We start from the raw sequence: 18,261 nt of genomic DNA on the forward strand, positions 1-18,261 counted from the left end.
CATTTTAATTTTAAAAAAATGCCAACAAAAAATGAAAGATCATACTCGAATGCATCTATGCCAGATTTTGACAACGCTCAAGAGGACAATCACTCGGGTCTACAAAGTATGCCAAAACAATCATCTAAAATAAAATCTAAGACAAATAAAATCCAGCCAATGCTAATTAAAAACAAAGACAACATCTATGATACTTAAGACAAAAAAAGTAATTATATCTTAATCAAAAACTTAACCATTATAAAAAGATTAAGTCAAAGACCACTTAACAAAAAAAGTCAGCCTATCAAAGTAGATATATCTACATTGTAGCTCTCATTATTTAGTCCATAACTTCACTTCACTCCCACTTTCACGAGCTACAATATTCTTTTATTTGTATTCCCGAATACTGTGCCAGTTGTCTAACAACCTAAAGAGTAGGAGATAAAAGTAAGAGAACTCAGAATAAAATGAAACAATGCAGAAATACTTCCTAAAACTGTTAACCTATCAAAATAGGGATATCTTTATTATGTCCAAGTCCGTTTTATGTATCATTAAAAAACTTCGAAATCAAAAAATACCTTGGGTATCTGTGCTAGATGTTGATCACATACAAGATACCAATTCAGAAATTAGTCAAGTTTTATGCTGAACAAATAAAAGAGCATTTTCACCCATGAAAATAGAAGTGTAAGTGATGTTTTAGAAAGAGTAGACTTGGTCTCAATGTAGATATTATGATCTACAAATTATTATACATTATTATATATATTTATATGTATATCACAATCAAGAAAGAAGTCGCTATTAATTAGACTCATGAGGTAGTACCTCAATGGTTTATTTTTAAATAATGTATAGCACTAACTGGTATAATATGACCAAACTTAGAGTTTGAAATATATTTTACAAGATAACATATTCAACTCAAAGTATATTTTTAAATAAGATATTTGTATGACTAATTTTTACTTATTTTTTTACAAAAAAAGATAAAATGTATTTTTAATAAAATAATAATGACAGAAGATACAAAATGTTGTTTTTATTATGAAAAAAATGTATTTATAATTTTTCTGAATGTAAGTATTGTACAGCTTATGAAACTGAAAAAATGTATTATATATTTTTTAAATACTGGAAATCCATATACTTCCCAAACATTTTTAAATCATACAAATACAATATTAATCAATAGATTTTCCATTTCGTTTAAGTATTAAGCTTCCAAACTAAAAAATAATATTTACGCATTTTATATACGCATTAAACCTACCCCAGCTTTCAATATTCAAAAATGGCTGTTTATTTTATAATTTTTAACGTTTTTTTTTTTTTTTGTTTAATCGAAAGGTGCTTATCCTGATGAACAAAAAACCATTGATGTAATACATATTTGTGTACAAACAAATAACATATTAAGTGGAATATACCGATATGTATTATAAATAATATATAGTAAGCATATTCCATAGGGTTGTGTTTATAGAGACATACATATAAACTAATGGTATTAAAAGAACGAAAGAAGCACGCTCTGGAATGCGTCTAGGGCTAGGTTTTAAATGAAAACGTCATTCCACATCATGATATTATTTACTACCACTGGGGATAGAGATATTTTTCTATTTTATTTAAGTAAAAAAAAAATTGCACATTAAGACTATTATTGCTTACATTTTGTCATTTGGTCCGTTCTTTTAGAACGTTTATTTTGTTCGTTCACAACACTTCGCCACCAGCTGTAGCCGTCGGTCATGCGAAACATAATATTATAGTCGTAGTCATAGCGACTGATTTCGATGTCACAACAAATGGAGCGTGTGCAGACTCTACGTGTATTTTGATGTATTTCGATATGTTTTGTTTTACAGTTTTCGCTTGTATTTATTTTGTTGGAAGATTAAATCACCAAAATTTGCTTATAATATTTCATTAGTGTTATGAAGTTGAAACATTTGCAGTCGTTGACACAACAGGCGGAGGTAAGTGGTCTCTGGGCAATATAGAATACGTATAATAATACGTAGGCAAACTGTGAACGAAACTTTTTGAAAATTTCATTGCTGTCAACAGCACAATGTGAATACTTATTTCATGACACAAGTGACGTATTTGTTACATTTTTCGTTGGCATGGGGGAGGGGATACATAAGAAAAGAGCACGTCCGAGTAAAAATTTTAAGGTTAGTAATACCGGCTGCAAATAATTTCTCTTGACGAATAAAATGTTTTTAAGAGAATATTTGATTATGCAAAACGGATAGCACTTTTTTATTTTGCATATTAAAGAGTTATACATATTTCTTTGAACAGTGTGATAATTTTAGTAATAAAGACCAAAGTAAAATCGCTCTACAACTTTTCTATGGTTATATTATAAAATGAGTTTGAAGTTCGTTTATCACATTTTGTTAGTTTTTGTAAGACTCATACATTTATTATCCAACACGATATTATAATATGCTTAATAAAATAATATGGCTTATGTGTCAAACGTAAATTTAAATTGATTTTTTAAATGCATTTTATTTGTATATAACTACAATAAGTACAATTTAATATTGAACACAATATTATTCATTAACTGTTTAGTTAGTGTTGTCTATGCAAGGAATTTTTATTCAGTTTAATGTTATTATTTGTAATATTTAACAAAAAATAGATAAATCGAAGTTGATAATGATTATATTTTTCTATTATCTGTTCATCAAATAAAGTCAACTCGTTCGTAAATCATTTTTAAAAAGGAATTGAAACAATATAATATTCAAGATTTAAATTCTTATTATTTTTCGAGAGTCACACCAGTCACACTATTATTTTTAATAAAAAGGAACATTTTTTATTTTGAAAAATATTTTATTTCTTCACATTCTATTTAGTTTGTTGGAAACTATTGTGTGTCAAATAATATGATACTCTTTTAAAATATTATCATTATAGATATTCATAATAATACTATTTTTTAATTTAATCAATGTCATGAAGTAATTTTCCAAATAATATATTGATTTTTATACGTATATACTTGTATTTCACCAAATTAATTATAGGTTAATAATATTACATTTGGCATTACAGATTTATAATAATAAAGATTTTCGTTTTAAAAAAAACAACTTTTAAACCCACAAAAATGCCTATCATTATATAAGATAATGTGTAATGTTGTAAATTCTAGAAGTAAGGAGCTAGGAACTTATTTTGCTATTGTTACAAAAAAAAAAAAAAATAAAACATTATCTATAAGTAATATTGCGTTCGTTTTTTCTTTTATTGTATCCACCATAAACTTAAATAAGGACTTCATTTTATTATATACATTCTCTTATATTTTAACTGATAATAATTTTTTTGGGGCAATAAACTTTTCAAACTTTAAAATTTAATTCAATTCAAAACTATTATATAGGTAAATTTAAAATATTTTCTGTTAACTAAGTTTTGTAAGTTTTGTTATAATAGTATAAAAATTGTTGCTTCCAGGGGTTAATAGCCAAATAAATTTATGAAATCTTCATATAAAAATTGTAAGTTTATTGCTAATAAAAATAAAATAATATTATTGTGTGTATGTATATAAATATTATATTAAATACAGCCTAATAATTTTACTATTTCAGCCTTTAAAAAAATGAGTGGTAGATGAAAAAATTGTATTTTAAATTTTTATAAATATAAGTTTTGATGATCATGTCAAAAAAACTTTGTATTAATAAATAATAAGACATTATCAAACTAATAAAATATATGAATTAAAAGTGCACTTATTATTTTTAAGTTAAACATTATATAAAATTTAAAATATTAATAACATATAACAATAACGACATATTATTATAGTTTCTATATGAGTTTTCTAGGTTGACAGTACTCCTAGTGGCAGTTATAATAACTGTATTAATTTTTTAGGTCCACTATCATTATGGTATAGAATAGGAAGTGTTGATACCTTTATATATCCACCTTCATTATATACGTGTTTTTTTTTTTGTTCCGTCTGAATGCGCATTAAGAACAATACAAATAAAAATAAATAAAAGGTCTAAAAAAGTGTGAACAATTACATACACAGGCATTGAAAAATAATTTAGTTGAAAATTTATTGTATGTGTAATTTTACTATTTTTACTATTCCAATACTAATGTTATGCTTTTAAGAAATTATTATTTATTAGAATAATTTAATATATAGTTTTTAACCTGTAGATAATGTATTTTTATTTTTCATTTACAATTGTATGCTATCTAATGTCCCAAGTGTTTCCAAAATTTTAATAAAAAATTGTTGATAATTATATACTTCACGTGTTTTAAAAATTATTGAAATATCTATTGGTTAATTAGCGTAAAGTCAAAACTATAAGATTTGAATTAAAATCTTAACTGTGTTAAAAACAAATAATTTATAATTAAGAGTTAATAAGTTTTTTGTTACATATTTAAGTTTAAAATAATAATAACTTATAAGTTATAAGTTATCCATTGTACACAAATGATTTCAATATATTTCTAAATAACTCTGGATGATTTTGCCCGTAATATCAAATAATAATACTCGTATAAAAATATATTACATAATATGAATAAATATTTAATAATTATACGTAGTAAATTTGTACTGCTGATAACTGGAATTCTCCTTATTATTTAACTTAAAAATATTATACATATCATTATTTAGTTATATCTTTGACTAGCCATATAAGAACTATTAATTTTTAGAATAACACTATTGATGGTGCGATTTCTATTATTTTTTTAAGCCAATCGTAGTTTATTTAAAAAAAAAAAAACTGCCTTAATAAAGGTAAGAGACAATTTGAAATAAATTTCTTGAATAGTATAATATAAAGAATATGTCACACTTGGTCAAAATAATTGATAAAATCGTAACCATATATTATTATAAATAGATCATTTTACTCTCCAACATACGTTTAAATTGTATACACACTTCTTATGCATTTTTTTTTAGTGCCTATTTTGAGTCCCTTGGTAGGGTAAGTTTTGACAATTGTAATTTTAGTGACATCGACAACTCGACGGCTGTTATTGAACGGTGGTTGTGGTCGAGCCGATATTACAACCTTACATAACACAATATTGTATTTTTAACACGCTTTAATGTTAATGAGTTTTCAACCACTTCACAAACAGAATTACCATGGGACGTGGGTCATCGACAGCTGTCACTATAATATCCAAATAATAATAATATTAATGTGATTAATCATAGTAAGCGGTGGTGTTTTAGCCGTTGTCTTCACCGTTATAATAATAACAGTTATTATAATTGTTATTATTTAACAGAAACGATAGTATATAAGTGGCGGTGCTGTTATGTTTATTTTCTATGTTTTCGACAGGATGGTCCATTCCAAGTGTTGGCAGCCACGTGGTCACCTAACAACCAAAAACTGGCAGTATGCAACAACGACAGAGTGGTGTTGCTGTTCGATGAGGCTGGTGTGAAAAGGGACAAGTTTCCCACTAAGCCCGCTGAACATGGGGTAAATAAAAAGCGCACGCGGGCCACTATCAGCCCTATATATATATATATATATATATATACACTATGTATATGTATAGTATATTACGCACGAGCAGACTACTAATCGCTGTATTTATCCATTTATATACGTTACGACTCGAACACACAAACACTTTCACGGCGAGAACAGGCTAGAGGAGTATAATACTACACGATTGAGTGAAGATATAAAGGGTCGAAGAGATGGTGGGGTAGAGAGTCTCGTCCGAACGAGACTATAAAACCATACCCCAGGACTGGCCTTTGACCTACCAACCTTCACCACACCTTCCTTTTAACTAGTCTATTTTATTTTTATTGAGGTATACATGCATACCACTGCCGCTACCACACCCAGCCAGAATTTTAGGTATATGCGGTAAATGAAATTGTATACTCATGTATATAAAATCCCCAGGGAGAGATTGTGAGTGAGTGATCGAATGTGATTGAGAGAGGGAAATATATAGTCATCAAAGTTTTGAGGTACACCCAGGGCATCCATGTAGAAGTACGCCCTATTGTTAAGCTATTATTTTAAACGAAATTCGAACGAATTTACTCCAGGCTGTTTAGTTAACAACCAATAATAATAATAATATATATTATATCGTTGCCTATATTTTTTAATTGTTATTTTACCAAACAAACACCTGACCAAACAATTTTAATAATTCATTATTTGAAAAGCGTTATAAAATGTGTACTCGTACTTTCTAAGTATTTTTATACATCAATTAATAATGAAACTTCACTACAGGTACATTATTTCAATGTATCAGCTGAAGTTATTAAAAACCTTATAAATTAATGAGAAAAATAGCAATTAGATTATTGTAATTAATTAGACAGTACCTGTGTTTACATAAATATTTCAAAATAATTATATACAATTTAGTTTGGTTTTTATCATAACTAAAGTTAATTTTTATTTCAAATTCGATAAATGATCAAAAATAATAATAAAACTATCAAGATAACCATAATATTGAATAAATTGCATCATTTTTCTGTATAAAGTAGTTATTGGAGGATATAATTAAATATGAATATGCATGATGTTTATTTATTAAAAGCTATGATGTATTTAAGTCAATAATTTACACTAAATCGCCTTTCAATTTTAATATATAAATGTATGTATTTTTATTTGAAATACATCAAATACATAACTTTATTTATTTATTATATTTAAATAAATTATTTTAATTGTTAAAAAACCAAAATATAATACATAATTTTTAGTTAACGTTATTTAATTTATTTTACGATAATATAAATTTATACAAATAAATAAAACATTATATAACTTAAGTCATAAGCAAAAATAAATCCAGATTATAAGAAAAGAGAAAAGTAAATTACCTTAAATAATACAGTATATGAAAACTGAATTTCTGCCATTCATAAACATTCGTCAAATCATTTTCAAACTGTTTATGGATATCATTCGATATTGATAGGCCAAAAATTATGATCAAGCTATTGAAATATAAGTACAAGTATTAAGCAAATTTAAAATCATACATGCTTTTTGTATCACTTAAAAAAATGTATTATTTATAAAACCATTATTACGATAAATATATTTGATAAAGTTATATGATTAAACTGACAAATTAAAAAAAATACTACTACTAGACTATTAACTTCGCAAAAATTCTTTGAAAAAGGTTTGTGGTTTTCGTTTTAGTGTACCGTCTAGACGAGGGACCTCAATTCTAAAGCCCTCGGAGAAAATTGTATGATGAAATTATGATTGTAACAGTATTATTGGTCCTTGAAATTATGTAATTTAATTACATTGTATTGAACTAATATAACACGCAACTCTAGCAATCCACATAAACAATAAATAACGTTCTTCATAATACAATTATATATTTCTTCGACTATTCTCTTCAATTATGAATTTCCAAAATGAAACGTTTGGTTTTACACAAAATATATTTTATTCTGATAAAAAATTCTCATATAATTTGTTTTCAGTATTACTAATATGGCATATAGCACATACAATTATTACGTTTGTTTCTATAATACTCAATTAAACCATATTATTATGTTTTATATAAGTTATGCTATTTATATAAATAGATTTTTGTTTATTTTAAAATATTTATTATTATGTCCTTCAAAACGAATGTATAGTAAAATTATTGTATTAAATGGTAATATATTTTTAAACATTCCTCAAATATCTATTAGTTACTCAACATTTCCTTTAGAAAGAATTTAATTTCATTAATATATTTTAATTCATATTACCTTAAATTAAAACTTAATAACTCACTATTTTTTGGTTTATGTTCTCCTCTCGGTTTTCAAGTTATTATTATGATGCTCTATATTGTAATATTAAAATATTCTCCGGCACGCAAGAATTTATTTTCACTTTCATTTGTTTTTTTCGTTTGATGCAATAGGCTGGTCGTCAAAGTTATACGGTCAAAGGTTTGGCGTTTTCTCCTGACTCTACGAGAATAGCCGTGGGACAGACTGACAACATGGTGTTTGTATACAAAATTGGTGATAGTTGGTAAGCTACGGAAAAAAATCAGTTATGTATAATTAACGTAAAATTGTTGTTTAAGCGTGCACTGTGCACCTTGCTTCTACAGTTCTACAATTAACCTTGTTAACTCCACGTGTATAATGTATACATGTATATTTTTATGTACACGTTTGTATATAAAATTCGAATTACAGGGGAGCCAAAAAGGTGATATGCAATAAATTCGGAACACAGTCTCCGGTGACCTGCATGCTGTGGATGTCTGAGGGGCCGATAATTTACGGGCAATTAGACGGCAAGATACGGGCTGCCCACTACAAATCCAATAAATCTCAGACCCTTTACGCCACTGGTTCGTACGTCGTGTCACTAGCCTCCAAGTAAGCCTTTTCTACCGCTAAATACACCACAATCAATGCGATTATTTGAATAATATGTTTAAATCATTCAATGCACTTTTTAAATAGTTTTTTTTAAATTTTAATTGTTATAATAATTTGTTAATTAATTGGTTTAAATTTTAAAGTAATAATAGTTTTGCCGTATTAAATTTACATAATACTGTATTGGTTTTATACAACGATGGCATATAATCTTCATGAATTATGACTAGAAATCAAATTTTTGTTTTGTAAAATTAATTATTTATGTATATTATTATAGCTATATAAAAATATATACAAGTATGGAAAATATTTTCTTAAATATAAATATTTGTTTAATACTTACATATGTGTTATAAAATTAAATTTTACTGAATTATTTTTTTTAAATACCCCAAGGGAAATTTCCCATCTTAATAGTATTAGCAACCGTGGTTGTTATTTATTATAATTATTTTTTTTTTTTTTTTGACCAAAAGTCATAGGTCAAAAAAAGAGACAAGAGAATAAAACCACTAAAAAAAACCTCACTCATACATAAAAACAACTTGACTGGTCCAAAAAAAAAAACTACTGAAAAATAGTATATATACAGAGTTTATACAATGTTTTACATATTAATCAATTTAAATAGATTATGTTACATTATTCTTAAATATTTAATATTAACACGTTATAATATTATAAGAATGTATAATTAAATATGAATTTAGTATTGAAATTGGAGAATTTTAATTTAGCATATAATTTTGCTCAACTACTCTATTCAATGATTCTAACTAAAAGTAAATAATTAGAGCAACTTTATAATTATTCTTATACAGTCGACTTTCGGTAACTTAATCCTTTATATCTTGAATATAAACAATTTTTCTTCAGATAACTTAACACTTAATTGATTTTTGATAACTTGAATTTTTCCCCTTCTCTGAACTTCGAACTATAAAAAGTTGACTGAATATTATAAAATATTTCACTTTAAATTGGTTTATTGCTTGTATAATGTATATACATTACAATGAGATTAAAAAATATTTTAAAAAAAAGTTATAAATCCATAATTGAATGCGATATGCAATATACGTATTATTAAATAATAACCTTTTCTGTTTAAAGTTCAACTTTATGTTATCATCGATATAGTGAATTGGACATAGAAAATATAGATAGGAAACTAAAAAAAACAATAGAGAATTATAAGATAATATTCATTACAAAGCTCTCAATAATATATTTTCTTTTTTAATATTTGTTATTTAACTAAAGGTGTGTTGAATTTTTGGTTGAATATCCCTTTAGTACATTATGCTGTTTTATGTCAAATCATTTCCGCTCATTTAGTTTGTAAAAAAAAATATCGATACCAATTTCAAAATTATAATCAGTGAGATGCAAAATTGAAATGATCGGTGAATTGTATATACATATTATTAGGTATTTATGTTACAATATTAATTTAATTTTATTATTTATTTAATTAATTAAGTAAAAATACATAATGTTTTTACAGTGTCATATTGAATTTGAAAGGATAGATTTAACCATACTATAAAAACAAATCTTAATGAAACTACTGGATTAATATTAAAATATATTTTATTAAATAAAAAATCGTCAATGTTTATTGTAGTTTTATGTTTAGGTAAACTATTAAAAAAAAATTACTTTGTCAAGATATTATTATAAAAATATGCTGAGAGCTAACTCAAAAAAACTACATAGCACTTTTGGAAATTGCTAAAACTAGTATGCACACAAAAATAAATCTCTTTGTGTTCATTTAATACACATTTTATTAATATAGTTATAACTAACAAGCTTACTGTTGATTTTACAAGAATATAACTTAAAATACTATGAATATTTATGATGCTTATAATACTGTAAATAAACGAGTCGTAAATTAAAAAAATATATTATTTGATATTGACGTACAATATTAGCTCATATTATTTCGTATATATAAATACTATATATATATATATATATAATATCGTAGTTGGTATAAAATATAATTCCAGTCTTGTTAAAATGAGTTAATTGTAAAAGTAATAATAATTTTTCATAATCAATTTGATTAGGCAATAATCTAACCTTAAATAGTTATTTATATTTAATTCATCAAACAATTGTTTACTTTTTAAATTAGCTAATATTTTAATATACCTCAGTAGTAAAAATAAAAAAAAATACTGACCAGTATTTTATACTATATATTTATATTATTTTAGATACTAATTTACTGTCTCATCAATATTCTGGAACAAAAAATCGTATTTTATTTATTTATAATTAGTTTTATGATAAATTTATATAATATTAATCACTTATCTTTAGTTGTACTATTTATATTAAGGGTACAAATGGTATAAAATTAAAAATAGTAAATAATTAATAATATATATATATATAGATTTTTCTATTATAGTTAATAAATTAATAATATAATCATAAGATTAAAATTTACAGTAAAATAAATAAAATGATTGTACACATCAGTAATTTCGAAGCTATTTAAATAATACTCTAAATTTGTTATTTTATAAAAATGTTGAGGCTACAATCAGATTCAAAATATGTATTATAAATGTATAATTGATTATTTTTGTTCTGTGAATACGAAGTAGATTAAACTAATTGAAAAATTAAATTTCCTACACAATAATACTCATAAGTATAAAATACGTATATTTATTTTATTTCTCTATAACATGGAATGGGATTGTATTCATCTTTTAAATTGTTCTTCGGCCATTAATAATATTTAATGTAGACAGTAATTTCTTCTTTTTAAAATTTAATAGGTAATATTTTAGAGAAAAATGTAACTCCATATTCGGGTAAATTCACGCATATTCAAATAATGTAGGGTTGTTTGATTTCATAAAGAATTTCATTGAGTACATTAACATACGGCATTGGTTTCATTTTAAAGATATTATTCATTCTTTATCATTATATTTCAGTAATAAAAATGGAATATTATACAATTGTTTTATTAAAAAAATTGTACTAATATATGATTTTGAATAATAGTGTATTAGTGTATAAAATTAAATTAACTATACGAGCTCAGCTTAACATTTTTTTTTTGCACATTCAACGATTTATTACTGATGTATTCAAATTTAATATCACAATACCTTCACATTTTGTATTCTACAATGGCTTTAGTATTATATGTGGTACTGAGAGAAAAGGACTATGTATTCGTGTATTTTGTTACTATTTTTTTTTTTAACAAATATTTAAATAATTTAATAATTTGATGCACATGTGTGATAATTATGCAATATACTTATAATTGTCTTACACATATATAAAGTATATATTATTGTAGGTAATATTGTATACATACATTTTTTTATTATTTAGCTTGTCAGGTTATTAATCTTGGGAACTTCTAAATCAATTTTCACCAAATTTTGTACACATATTCCTTAAGATTTGAAGAATGTTAATAAATTCGTTTTTTATTCTGTATAAGTTGTTATAGGGTAATTCACAAAAGTCTAATATTTTTTTGTTTTATACATTTTATAGTTTCTATTGATTACAGATACAAATGAGATTTTTGTACAATTTTATAAATATATATATATATATATTAATGAATGTTTATACTTGAACACTACTCGGCCGATTTTAACGAACATAACAGAGATTTTATTTTAGAAATATTAAGAAAATGTACAGTGTAGTTTTATCTATATTCAAAAATGTACTGAGTACTTGATTGAATTAGCTTATAAAACGAGGTACCCTGATCCTGATTTGACTGTGTAGTGAGATACCTACACTAAAGACTAAAACCAAGAGAAACTTAAATAGGTACCTATTAATAAAACATACATTATTTATTTTGAATTTTTCACCTTTTCAACTGACTTAAATATAATATATTATACATCCATTATAGATGTATTTAGCCTTTAAGCAAATTAAATAATTATTAAATACAATTGTTTTGATTGATAATAATATTATTATAAAATTAAATTAGGTATATCTAATACATTTATATAAGTTAGGTATATTTATTTTAAAAATTCGAAATTGTATGTAAATTATTATAATATATTCAGTATTCATATCAATTCAAGGACTGGGGGATTACAATGGGATCCTCGACTTTTTTCTCTACTACTGTATATTATATCATAAGCAAATAAAGAATGCTAATAATAATATTAAGTTACCTATTAGTACAAGCATTATGATAATGTTATGTAACAGCGTTTAATATTTTAATTAAATCTAACAATGACTACATTACCTAGATAATTTTAGATACAATCAATTTTAATTACTATTATTTTTAGTACACGTGGAACAGCGTTTATATCTGGACATGCTGATGGATCGATCGTGAGATATATAATCACAGAAGGGTCATCAACTGAACAACAGGTTAGTTTGTTTTACTAAATTTTAAAATAAAATATTTAAGTTTACAAAACTAGACCTTTGAACTTTTAAATTATTATTTTAAAGAAAGCAATCGTTATATTATATTTATATAAAATAGAGTTAAATAATGTATCTATTTGTTTTATAATATGCATTTCAAATTAAGTTATAAAGTAAAATAGCTTGTATTATTTTTACTAATTATACCAAGCATATTTCTATTTTTTGCTAAGAACTATGTTGATGTTTTCAATCATTTTATAATATAAAACCTTTTTAATTCAAAAATAATAAAATAGGTACTGTATAATACTGATTTTCTATGAAACAAAATGATTAAATTATGTTTTTAGAAAATTGCAGTTATAGTTCGCTTTATAAAATGGTAGGTTAACTTGGGTATGAATGTAATAAATATGGGTATGTAGATTGCCAATGCTTAGTCCCTAAAATTAGGACCGTTTCCAACCCTCGAGGGATGGTTTCTAATTAAGTACCTATTCCATAACCATTAATCGGTTGCCCTTTATAAAATAATTTCCAAACCGAATTTTAAACTCATATTAAAGTTACAATGAGTTGAACTGCAACACCAAGATTATCGTGAGAAGTGAACTAATGACTGATATCACTATGGACTATGGTGAATGGTGATATTATTACAATGTAAATTTTTTTACTATAAAATCCTTAAGTAGCCAATTTGTTACACATTATGAAATTAATTTATACGTAAATGCAAAAGAAAAACTAATACAATCGTTTGTACAGAAATTTATTTTTTCGAAATAACGACAGAAAGAATCCGTTTATTGCCAACCATGGTTATTATTCGATTATACCTTGGAATTAATTGACAATAAAAGCCGACGAGGCGTTCATCATATTTTATATTGACGGTTTTTTCCCGCGAATTTCTGTGCAGATGTCATATTTTATTCTTCATCGCATCCATTATGAGATTCCTCGATATTATGCTCTGGTAAATATGCAACGTTTCGTAATACTAATGATGTATTTTAAATGTATATGCAATGCCATTATACAGATTATTCTTTGTATAACTCAATTATTATATATATTATCTTTTAGATGCTCTGTGAATATAATTTCAGAAAAGTATGTGTCAAGTTTTTAAATTTTACTATAATCTAGTTCTAATAAATAAATTTATTTTTTAATCCATAATATAGTATTTTTTTTAAAGTTAATATTTAAAAAATATTTTATTTTTTTAATAGAAATATAAACTATATTATAATATAACTAATTTTTATATAAAATATATGTACTTTATATATTATAGTTATTCGAAAATAATAAATAAAATAGGTATTATGGTATTAAAAAAGAGATATATCAATATGCAACGTTGAGTTTAACTTAAAATACATTTACGAAAAATAAATGTATGGCTTTTTTAACGAAACCGTGTTCTTTAAATACATTTTACAGATAAATAATTTTTAAATCGATTTCCACATAACAAGCAAACATATTATAGGTTTTAAGCGGCGTTTTAAGTATGTAATTGTTAATATTGTTAAGTATAAATACAAGGGTTATAACAATTTACATATCTTACTAGAGTTGTAATCAAGATATTTGATATTTTAAACATTCTTGTTTTATTTTTTTTTTTCTATCCAATTCTTTATGGTACAAATTAATTTTTTACAGTATTATGTGATATATATATATAAACTAAATAAATAAATTGTAGCTTTAAGGAACTCGACAATAGCCCTTTGGAGCAGATCAATTCGTATGCAAAATAATGAGGAAAAAGTTTTCCAATAAAATTAAAATATTTGTAAAAAGAATTACAGACTCAATTTAAAAAAGTTGTGTACCAATAGCGATCCTTGGACCTCTCCTGTACTTATTTATTTATGTATATAATATGTGAGATAATATGTTTACCTATTGACTGTAAAGTTGATGATTTTCAGCCAAATATAAAGCTTGAATTTTGAATTCATTAAATGTATTATTTTTATAGTTTAAATTTAAGAGTACTTATGTACCCATAATGTCTACGAACCAATTTTTAAAATATTTTATTTTTATCACTCGACCACTATTTAATCAAGGTTGTTTTTAGATATAATATATTTACTACATAATGAAAAATTCTAATACTAACTCTAAATAACTTTCAAAGTACGTGGAACTTGTGAATAATATAGGTAACATGATCTGCGTCTTACTCAATCGTGGCGTCTATGCTGGTAATCCTCGGGCAACAGGCAATGTATTTAGTTAGACCAGAAGACATGGTGACGCTCTAAAATATTTACGTATAAAATATGTATACATGTAAATGTAATGTACTTATATTTAAAACTCTAGTTTTGCTGGAATATTGTTATACTTCACAATTTTCTACGCATTTATGAACGATAATGCGAAAACAGTTGAACATCGTTCAGCTCGGGGGACAAAGGGAACATTATCGGAAGTCATCGTGGTTACACGAACGTGGGTATACCACACATATACAATATGAATCGTGGTCGAGATTATAGATATCTACCACTATATGTGTTTAGGTAGTTTTTATACCATGGTTTATGTGGCGTACTTTATACCATGGCTTATGTGGCGTACTTTATACCATGGTTGATGTGGCGTACTTTATACCAAGACCGACGCGTAACGTCCATATTGTTAACCGGGTTCATAGCAGCTGCTACGTCGTCTGTAACATTTTGTGTCTTTCATCATGTCCTGATTGACCGTTATTTTTATCATAGAACTATTCAAAAAACTACGATCTATCAGAACATTTCCAAAATTTAACCGAGTTCAATTTCTGAATATGACATAACAGACAAATTAGTTGCAGTGAACCCGCGGAAATCATGGTATACACCGAAGGTAGAATTCTATTTATACGCGTATGTGTACAAGTATGACAATGGTATATTTCTTATTATTTGACATAAATGTATTCGTTTTATACGATCATGCATTAGATACTGTTGAATTCGTTTTCTCGAGTGAGCGTAATAAATTATTAATAATGGTATGTACTATGCACTCGCAGTTAAAAACGAGTTATTATCATTTATACAAATATACTAAATGTATAGGTAATGAATATTATGGTACCTATATAATTTTGGTAATATTAATACGCACTCAAATAATTCAAAAATGCAATATGATTCAAAAAACCCCGATCTGATTAAACACGTCACTTGTTTTAGAAGAATTATAAGTCGAGCGCGTACGTCAATAAGTAACTTAGCACATTACGATACATAATTTATATTATTATTCCTGGCTTCTTATAGAAATAAAGGTATTCGCACAGGAATAACTTAGCAATATATATTTTAAAAAACTTAACTGTTAAACATTATGACGACAAAATTCTTATTTCTTAATAATTTATGTATATTATTATGAACGGGCACAATGATTAATAATTACAAACATAAAAATAATAATAATAAAAAAATAAATAATTAATTAATAAATGTAAATAAAAATTAAATAACAATTAATTTACTAATGTTATTAATAATAAAGATTATTTCAAAATAAAAAAAACCTTGAGGAAAAATATTTTACTTCTTTAAGATTTTGATAAAATTATATTATAGTTATTATAAAATATATACATTTATTTTGTTTTTATTTATTTATTATTACTTTTTGTATTTATTTGAAACCCATCATTTATTAATTTATTAGGTTGTATTTATCAATATGAAACTATATGTGATTAATTTATAATTATTTAGATGTATATAATAACTAGAAATATTTAATACTCTAAATAAGAGATGTTTTTCGATTAGTCCCCTGGGTATTTTTTTAAAATAAAATAAATAAATATGTGTCTACAACAACAATTTATTATTTGTATTGGTGTAATTTAAAATGTAAGTGTTATAAATTATAATATACAAGACGTATAACTAGACAAATTTACTAAATCAAAATTAAATCTTGTCTTAATAGTTATTTAACTTACTGTTCAATGGACGATTTTGAGAATTATATTGTAACGCAGTCCATGGACAATTCGGTAACCTATATTAAGCATAAGATATCTAGGGAATATTGTAATACCTTATAAATATATTTACCGTAACTTGGGTTCGTTAGATAATAGAATCTTATAGTAGTTTCAATAACAAGGACTTATGACTCAATTACAGATATTATTAGGTTGTATTGCCTACTAACTACTTACAGAGTAGGTGAATAATGTTTTACAATATTAGGTGAAGGTTACTGGGTCGTAGTCGTACGAAGTCTCTTAGTGTATCTAGTATTGGTGTTCGTAGAATCATGTATTGTGAGTATTCATCGTATATCTTTCAATTTGTAAATATATTATTATCGGTCAGTGGTTAATCGTTTTATATCTGCATAATCTAAATAGTATAGAGTTTATATTATAAAAAATACATTACACCAATACTAATATAATACAAATATCTTAGAATATGAATATATGTATACATATATTCATACATACATATTATATACACTGTATGATTACAAATAAATAAAAAAAATCATAAGAATTAATACAAAATCGCATAGATTTTTTTTTTAAAACTATATTCAAAGAGATTCAAATTTTAACTAAAAAAAAAGTGGCTGCAATTATATCAAAATATCATTTTTCCTATAAAAGGGATACTGGCCTAAATTAATATAGATATTGATTTATCATTTTATACTAAATATCCGAAAAAAAAATTATATTAAAAAGTATTTTACTGATGTAAACCAATCACGTTTTTGTGTTATGCATAGTTACATAGTATTATTATATTTGTATTTTGTAACTACAGTTTTATCCGTTAGCTGGATTAAAAAAAAATATACTGTATAACGTGATTGCATTTATGAAACGGCTATTTTGACTTTTTTAGGATTATGGGATGTAGGTAATATTGTATTTTTAATCTTGAAACAAATATCCTTTTAAAAGTATACGTGTGTAAAATGTGAAATTTCAAATGAGTGTTTAAAAACGTGTAACTCAAAATAAAATGCTCTCTAATAAATAAATAAATAAAAAAAAAACCGTTAAGGGATTTTAATCCGTTGTCGTTCAACATAATAATATAATACACCATTGAACGTGAACAAAAATTTAAAAAAATAGTATGAAAAACAAAATCATCGAAACGCTTTTAACGACAGGGCTGAACGATTGCGTAGGGGGAGGTGATGTTCTCCGACAGAGACTAAGTCAAAACAAAACGCTCTCTAATAAATAAATAAATAAAAAAAAAACCGTTGAAGGATTTTAATATGTTGTCGTGCAACATAATAATATAATAAACCATTGAACGTGAAGAAAATTTTGAAAAAATAGTATGGAAAACAAAATCGTTGAAACGCTTTTAACGACGGGACTAAATGACTACGCTGGGGCCGGGAGTGTTTCTCAATGGAGACTA

At 25.0% G+C, this 18,261-nt stretch overlaps 1 protein-coding gene across 2 annotated transcripts in view; it reads left to right on the forward strand.

The window, feature by feature from the left end:
- Nucleotides 1-1,850: 1,850 nt before the first annotated feature.
- Nucleotides 1,851-18,261, forward strand: part of LOC113551963 (intraflagellar transport protein 172 homolog) — an 89,635-nt gene continuing 73,224 nt past the window's right edge. For both annotated transcript variants that reach the window (XM_026954573.1, XM_026954574.1), the window contains exons 1-5: nt 1,851-1,970; nt 5,358-5,501; nt 7,948-8,060; nt 8,231-8,416; nt 12,742-12,829. In XM_026954573.1, coding sequence (XP_026810374.1) covers nt 1,929-1,970; nt 5,358-5,501; nt 7,948-8,060; nt 8,231-8,416; nt 12,742-12,829 — 573 coding nt within the window. In that variant the 5' untranslated portion in view covers nt 1,851-1,928. The remainder of the gene's footprint in view (nt 1,971-5,357; nt 5,502-7,947; nt 8,061-8,230; nt 8,417-12,741; nt 12,830-18,261) is intronic.

Source organism: Rhopalosiphum maidis, chromosome 2 (genome assembly GCF_003676215.2).
Source record: "Rhopalosiphum maidis isolate BTI-1 chromosome 2, ASM367621v3, whole genome shotgun sequence".
Classification (NCBI taxonomy): domain Eukaryota; kingdom Metazoa; phylum Arthropoda; class Insecta; order Hemiptera; family Aphididae; genus Rhopalosiphum; species Rhopalosiphum maidis.